The 7,882-nt window shown below is 36.8% G+C and overlaps 1 protein-coding gene across 3 annotated transcripts in view; it reads right to left on the minus strand.

Moving 5' to 3' along the window:
- Nucleotides 1–7,412, minus strand: part of LOC106867718 (hepatocyte nuclear factor 4-gamma) — a 130,581-nt gene extending 123,169 nt beyond the window's left edge. Inside the window, exon 1 of one of the 3 annotated variants that reach the window (XM_052970550.2) lies at nucleotides 7,280–7,412. In XM_052970550.2, the coding sequence (XP_052826510.1) occupies nucleotides 7,280–7,307 (28 nt within the window). In that variant the 5' untranslated portion in view covers nucleotides 7,308–7,412. Of the gene's footprint in view, nucleotides 1–2,937; nucleotides 3,582–7,279 lie in introns of those variants that run through there. The other 2 variants (XM_089358373.1, XM_014912677.3) reach the window with 2 other exon arrangements.
- Between the last annotated feature and the right edge of the window lie 470 nt (nucleotides 7,413–7,882).

The following is a 7,882-nucleotide window of genomic DNA, read 5'->3' on the forward strand; positions in this document are numbered from 1 at the left end:
TGTGTGTTCGCCAGTGAGGCGACTTTCTGCCTTCACTTGTACCCTGGATGGGAACCTCTTAGGTGCACCCATAGCCATTCGTGAATGACAGAGTTGTATTATATGCATGCGTCTGCGTGCGCACATTGTCCACCATCAATGACAACCAGTACTGGTTTATTTATGATCCCATAACAGTAGTTCTCCAAAAGACCACTAGAATAAGTACCAGGCTTAAAAATAAGTATTGGAAGGTGGGGGCATTTGTTCAGCTAAACCCTTCAAAGCAGTGCCCCAAGATGGTCCCAATGACTGAAACAAATAAAAGAATATATTAAATGACAAGATGACCATAACTGGAACAACCTTCACTCAGTCAGGATGGACAACTACTATAAAGTAGGTGTCACACTGGCATCTGTACTCTTACATGGTAGTCGTGTAAACTTGCGTGATACCTCAAAATAGAAATACGTAACTGAATTGTTCATGCCTTGTAGGTAAATGTACGAAGGGGGGGGGGATGCTTAAAAGTTCCTGGCTTTAAAGGTGTCATGAAAGATCTGGTCAGAGGCCCAACCTTCTGAGTTTTTTTTACAGGGCTTAGAGAAACTTTGAAGGGCTGCTGTAATAAGTGTGTGAATCTGAGGTGGTAATATGTTGAATAAAATCAATTAACTGATCATCCTGTATTTTCTTTTATCCAAAGCCAGGAACTTTTCAACACCCTCTCGTAAGTACAATAGGATTATAACTGGATCACAGCATTAGAGCACACCTTTTACAGTGCACGCTGAACAATTTGAACATTAAAATAGACATAGAAGGCACGAAGGAACCAGCTACATGAGAATTTTGGTAAATACATCAAAACATTCTGTATTATAGTCATAATAGCAACTAAAAATATAAAAACCAGTGATCTCCAGAAAATCATTTCAGTCCTTCTAATTTTCAAAAATTACTTATAAATACGTCAGAGTATTCAGAATAAATCTATAAGAATTAGCTCTAAATTAATTCTGACAAAATAATACTCAGGTTTGATTAATGCTAATGAGGTAGCCTCAAATAACAGTCAAATCTCCCTCAAAACTACATCCTATCGTTTTAGTATGGGATGTGTTCCTGAGTTTTCTGTACAAAGGAGAGAGACGGTATGAACTGGAAGACCTTTGATTGTAAAGTGCATAATCAGAGATGACCTAAGAAAAAACAACATACCTACAGGTCTTATTCAATTTTCATCAACTTAATACGACCAGCTACATAAAAGCAGTCACCAAACCTTCCTCTTTTTATGCCCCACAGTATCATAATGACAGAATGATCCGTTACGGCTGGAATACTTTTTATACGTTTTCTCGGTCGAGAAGGACCTGGGGCTAAACACCAATAACAATCTTGTTTCACAATAGCTTCAGTGAACTTTTTAACCCAAGGTCAACTTCAATCAAATAGATCTATGATCATAAGGTACTTTAGCCATGAATATATGGTTTTTTTCTCTTTCCCTTCCTTATTGCGCGCATGTGTATGTATTTATTAACTGTCGGGAAAAAAGAGTACTCAATACCAAAGTAAATATTAATAATATATTTAATTTGGTCGAACCAATCTCCTGCTACTGTGAGTTTTGACGAAGAGTGCACAGGATCTTCAAACAAGTCATGACTTATCTGAAGACGCTAGGCACCCACAGGTGAAACTCAGGGCAACAAGAGGCTGCCTCAATCAAAACAAAATCATAACAGGTATTACACACAGACACACATACTATATATATATATATATACATATATATATATATATTTAAAAAAGACTGGCACACACATTTTAACTAACAAATTACACAGATTACCCAACGAGCGAGCATCCACAAGGTCAGACTAATTTGCTATAAATAGTAGCAAAATTTTCCTCAAATCATACCTTATCGTCTTAGACAAGATAAATGAAATGGACACAGTTAAAAGCTCTTTGACTGTAGGTTTACGTGACTAGGGCTGACCTAGGGTCACACAAAATCCAATACATAGAAAAGATCAGGACAACCACACAAAACAGGTTAAGATAGACACCTTATCGAAATATGGAATAATTTAGGACAGTTTCAAAACCAAATGCTCAGAATTGGTTAAAACAGTGATATGATCAATGTATTTAATAAATTAAGTTATATTGTGAAACGTTGACATATTCCCACGGTTTAAATATACAGGCTTCTAATCAATAAACTGGATAGACTTTTATTTTTTGAGTATATCTAACTTTAAAAAGTTCCAAGTTCAAATCCCACCGTAGGTGATTTGAGAGCCAGTTTAAAACTGAGTGATGAAAAATTAGCATAATCATCATCTATCCTACTAAAAAAGGAATGGTCTTTGGTAAACTTCTGCCAATATATCTATTCGGGAAGTCAAACACACAAAGCTACATTTTGGATATTCCTCTTGCAACCCCCACCCCTCACCAATATTTAAATGTGTAATCTTGAGAATATAACATTCTATTCCATAAAAGAAAACATTAGTTTTGTAGTGATGTGTTCAGTGTGCAGGAAGAAACAAGATTATAATAAGGTCGATCTCTTTCTCGATAAGAGGGAGAAATCCACATTCTTCTAACTCGGTTTTACTACTAAAACCAAAAACATAAATAAAAGTATCTGGCGCATATATATAAAATTTCAGTATCATCCAATCAGATAAAGGACAAAATGCCAATGTAAATTTTGATGATGTACTTTGACCCCCTGGTGGAAATATTCTCGTAAAAGTTGTCAAATCTAATATGAATAGTAAAATTTCTTTGACAGACAGATTTTATAACCTATAGATAAAAAAACCACTGAAGTAATTAGTTAACTCCAGTCACTTATGAAGCAGTTTTAAAAAATAAGAGAAATGGATGTATAATAGGTAACTAGAAAAAATATATTTAAAAAAAGTCACTTACCGCTGTCATCATCACTGGAACTAACGCGTATCTGCAATACTGGACCCATTGGCTCAGTTTACAGATGATGATGGTTATATCTATGTATATATATATTTCGTTATTAGTTAATTTCTTTTAAGTTCGGATAGATTCCAGAGAGTAGATGAGATCGGTTATATTTCCATTTAACTCCTAGTCCGAGAATTGTAAATGCGTGTATTATAGAGATCGAGAGATAAATAGATAAATTACGAGGCGGGAATTTTACGATAGAGGTGTGAATGAAGGGGAGGGGGTTGATTTTTAAAAACCCATACTTAACACTAACTTCATAAGAGCGGTCCTCGGAGCGAACAGCAGATAAAGAATGAAATTAGGTTACGTTAGATCGGGCCGCTATAGTCAATCGAGTAGTTTATACAAGCTGGTCTGAAAACTTAAACCAGTTAACAGGCCAATACTTCAGGTAAGCTATAGTAAATGGTGGTTCGTTATTATCACCTTTTTGTTCCAGTTTCTATGGTGCTTTAAAAATCTCATCACGTCAGTCAGTTTAGAATATAACATCCGTAAAGTTTACTTTGTTGATCACAAAATGACGGGTTGGCTTGCTTGCTCAACAACGAAGGTACGCCTTTGAGGACGTTTAGTCGTAGAATGTCCTAGATTGCTAAATTTACACCACATTATAAAATGAATAAATTGATATCTATTCTTACTTGTCAAGCCATCCCCCCCTACTGTCTCACTTCCAAGTGCTGTTCGTCCCAGTTTGTTAAATGGCATTTCCCCAGAAATTATCGATTGCTGACTATACTATTGTTTGAAACCAAAGTGACAGTCTAAGAAAAACTGAAGAGCTGGTCATTTTGTCATTATGGCGTTTAATTACTGGGGCGCTGGATTGGTAGAATCGTTAGTGGTAAACAAAACTTCCAGTAATCGTTCTGATTATTTACGTTCTAAGTTTAACTTTCCAGGGCCGTAAGCATAAAATACCATTCAAGTATTAGGGTCGATGTAATTGACCAACCCTTTGCCCAAATTTCTAGCGGGCAATACATCGGTGGGATTATTAGAGCTTCAGACAAATTGCCTTATATTTAGCTCCGTCAGTTTGCGTTCTGAATTCAGATCCCACCAAGGTCAGCTTTGCCTTTCGTCTTTCCGGGGTCGATAAATTAAATACCAGTCAAACGCTAGGGTCGAATTACGTTCAAATCCCGAGAAATTAAGCACTAGTCGAATTCGAGAGTCGACATAATCGACTACAGCAATTCACCGCGATAGGTGAAAATCGGCGAAGTAGAAACAATACTGTATTGTATTTTTTTTTTTTTTTTTTTTTTTTCAAAATCTGTAAATATTAAAGATCCAATTTTATTATTAGTGCAAAACAACACCACGGAGAAATCGACGCAAGCTTAAATAATAAGCCGCGATATGGCGAGGGTTAACTGCATTTTCTTCCTCTGGGTGTTTGTGGCTGCTCTGTCATAGAAACTGTCATCATTATTAAGTGCTGTAGGTGACAATTGGAGTTGCTGGCTAACTCCTTTTACATTTTAAGTTCAAGTCCTGTCGGAAGTAAATGTGTTTGGTGGCATAAAATAACGCATAGGCATTATGGACGCACCCAATTTCGGCAGCGCGTAATTAGGAAAGGTTTAGTGCGTTCTATCATGTAATATCGGCCCAACTTCGCATACAGGACCCAGGGTAATTTGAAACTTAAGAAGGGAGGGGCGTCTTACATACTATCAAATACGGTACTTTGCCTTTATCCTTCTGAGATAAAATAAGCACCAATCTATTTATTTTCATTCTACCATGGGACTGGGTATTGACTTACAAGCCTTTAATATATTTAGTAGTATATTGGTTTCAAAATTTGGCTGAAGGCCAGCAATTTCGGGGGAGGAGCTAAGTTGATTACATCAACCCCAATGCTCAACCGGTACTTATTTTATCGACCCCGAAAGGATGAATGGTAAAGTCGACCCCGGTGGTACTTGAACTCAGAACGTAAAAATCGAAAGAAATGCCGCTACACATTTTGTCCGGTGCAGTTACGATTCTGTTGGCTTGCCACCTTATACTTGGTTGTATAACAAAATACAGTGTCCCTACTAGCAAATTAATATACACCTACCAGTTGCCAGGAATATGTTTAATTTGTAAAGTTCGTATATCCAATTGTGTTACACTGATATATTTTGAGGCTACTTAAGTAATGTGTTCGTGGGTGGTTAACGGGTTGGATACGGTGCTGAAGTTTGCAAAGAAGTGTGCGGTCTGCCATTGTCGAGATGAAAGACAATGCTTTTACGATTATTAATGCTGGACGCTTCTGGTGGATGACCTTGTTTAATTTAAGTGGTCACACTACACATCCAAATTGATGGTCCTGTCTACAGGAAGAATCTCGAAAAAGACAATACTTTTCCGATCCCACCAAATTGAAATCATAGCCTTCTTCAGGTGAAGTCTTGCTTTGGAAGTTGTTTGTGTTGATTCGCTGCGCTTTCCCCAAGATCGTTTGCGCTTCACATTGTTATAGATGATCCATTTTTCGTCTAGTCACCATTCTTTTAGAGAGGGGGGGGGAAGGTTTTCTTCCCTTTTCTGCAACGAATCGCAGATGGAAATCCATCGTGCAAGGTTAGCCTCGTTCAGTTGATGTATGACTCAAGCCTGCCAACGTAACCAAGCTGATAGAGAGATTTTTAACACTATTTGTCTATTCGGAGAATATCTGTGATTATTTTGATCTTATAACGGCAGCTGATGTTGACTAACTCCATTTTGTCGCTGTTAATCTCAGTTGGCCCGCCAGAGCGAAGTGCATCTTGAACTCAATTTTCTGGCATAAACGTTCCCTAACAGCATCTCTCTGCACATAGCTAATATCTTTCTGCAGATTTCTGTTGCTTTCTTGCCATTTAAAAAATACAAATCACGAGGTCTCGATAATGTTCGTTTTCGTTCTCCATTTTTAAGGTGATCCCAAGCACACAAAACATAACCTGTCTCTTTGCGCCTTAGAGTCAAACTATATTGAAGAGTCATGTATATAACGAGTACGCATGCGCAAGGAACAGATTGAAATTAGCTACTTACAAGAGTGCTTGAAATTTAATGTCGACAAAAACTGGACTTGTTGACTAACCCAATATGATTTTTAATATAGAGCAAAACAGTTTTCAGTGATTACAAATATAAAAAGAGTAGCGAAAGAAAATACTAGATTCAGTTCCGATTCGTACATAAGTATATCTCAGATCACGAAAAGACGAAAGAAAGGAAAGCATGAACACCGGAAACTTGAAAAGCAAAGTTGAACTCGACAAGATTTAAATCCAGAAAATAAAAGACCATGACTAAATCCACAAAGTAGTTTATCCGATGCTCTAATGATCCTGCCAGTCCACTGCGATAATAGTAACGATGTAAAAAGTAGGAACTCGAAATGTGGATCCCTTTTAGATCATTAGTTGGTCATGGAGGTATCAGTACAACTTTTACGAACTTAAACCTGTTACTCTAAACTGCCAATTCTCTTCACCTGAAAAAGGATTTTGTAGCGAAGCAGGATTTGTTTAAAGCTCACTATTATTTCTTGCAAACACGACTGCAACTGATCTTATTTGAGTTGATGATGTACAAAAGCTGAAAATACTGTAGTTTTAGCAATTCCTGTTAAACTGTAATATAGCGATAGCCTTTCAATTATTGCTCAGTTGTTCACTGGTTTAGGATATGTTTGTGTCTAGTTCGTTCAAGTAATAAATAAAAGAAATATACATTAGACAATTAATTGAGGTACAAACACTGATTTCCTGACACTGATGGTCCGGGATCTCTTAATCCGCACTAATTTACACTAATGTACATATAACTGTATGTCATTTAATTAAGTAAATTTAGTATTTGCTAGTGTTGACCAAGGTGGCCGCTCCTGGTTCAGAGAAATCAATAATCCAGAAAAGTGTTGGAACCAAAGGTCCGAAAAATTGATGTCGTGTCTGTAATAGCGAAATCTTCAAATCAGACCTTACCATCTTAAAAGGGAAATGATACAATGAACAAAATAGTCAGAGATACACTAGGACTGAATAAAAGACATGATAGACATTAGTGACTTATCTCTAATCACTGGTCCGGACAGCTCGATGATTGGGAGTGATAAGCAAAATGACCACATAGAGTGGAAGAGACGATTAATTCATTAAAAAGACAATTTTTCATTTTTATACGCAAAACAAACTATCAAAACATCTTTTCTTCCAAAGAGCCAACCCCAACTCTCCAAAAAAAAAAAAATCATTAAGCTGCTCAGCAAATTTATTGTAATGCTTACCGATTAGTTGAAAAAGGATTGGACTCATGGCTTTGATACTTTCTAGGTGAAACTAACAGCAATCACTTGAAACCCCAACCTGGCGGGAAAATTGACTTCTATTTTAAAAAAAAACACAAAAATATCTAGTTTTTATTATGCAAATAAGAGTGAAGAATGTTAAAGCTGAATATAATCTTCCAGCAAACTGAAGTCTATGATAAGGTTTCGAATCTGCTAGAATCTCTTCAGTTTATTTTCTATGCCTCAAATATTTGTAAATGCCGTGTAACGAAGTTCATGATTTTACAAATGATATTAAGCTTTCTCCGATTAAGGATAGAAACTAGGAGAAATTAAGTTCAACTGAGAAATGAATTCCTCTTCAAGCTGAATATCTCTATCATTCTAAATTAGCAGTTCTCAAACAGACATATATCATGCCATGCCTCCCAAATACTTTGGTTTCACATTTTGGAACAAGACCAGCAGTTTCGGGGGAGGAGTAAGTCGATTACATCAATCACAGTGCTGAACTGGTACTCGTTTTATCGACCCCGAAGGGATGAAAGGCAAAGTCGACCTCGGTGGAAGTTGAACTCAGAATGTACTGACGGACAAAAT

This window comes from Octopus bimaculoides, chromosome 1, assembly GCF_046866305.1.
Source record: "Octopus bimaculoides isolate indiv1 chromosome 1, ASM4686630v1, whole genome shotgun sequence".
NCBI classification, from domain to species: domain Eukaryota; kingdom Metazoa; phylum Mollusca; class Cephalopoda; order Octopoda; family Octopodidae; genus Octopus; species Octopus bimaculoides.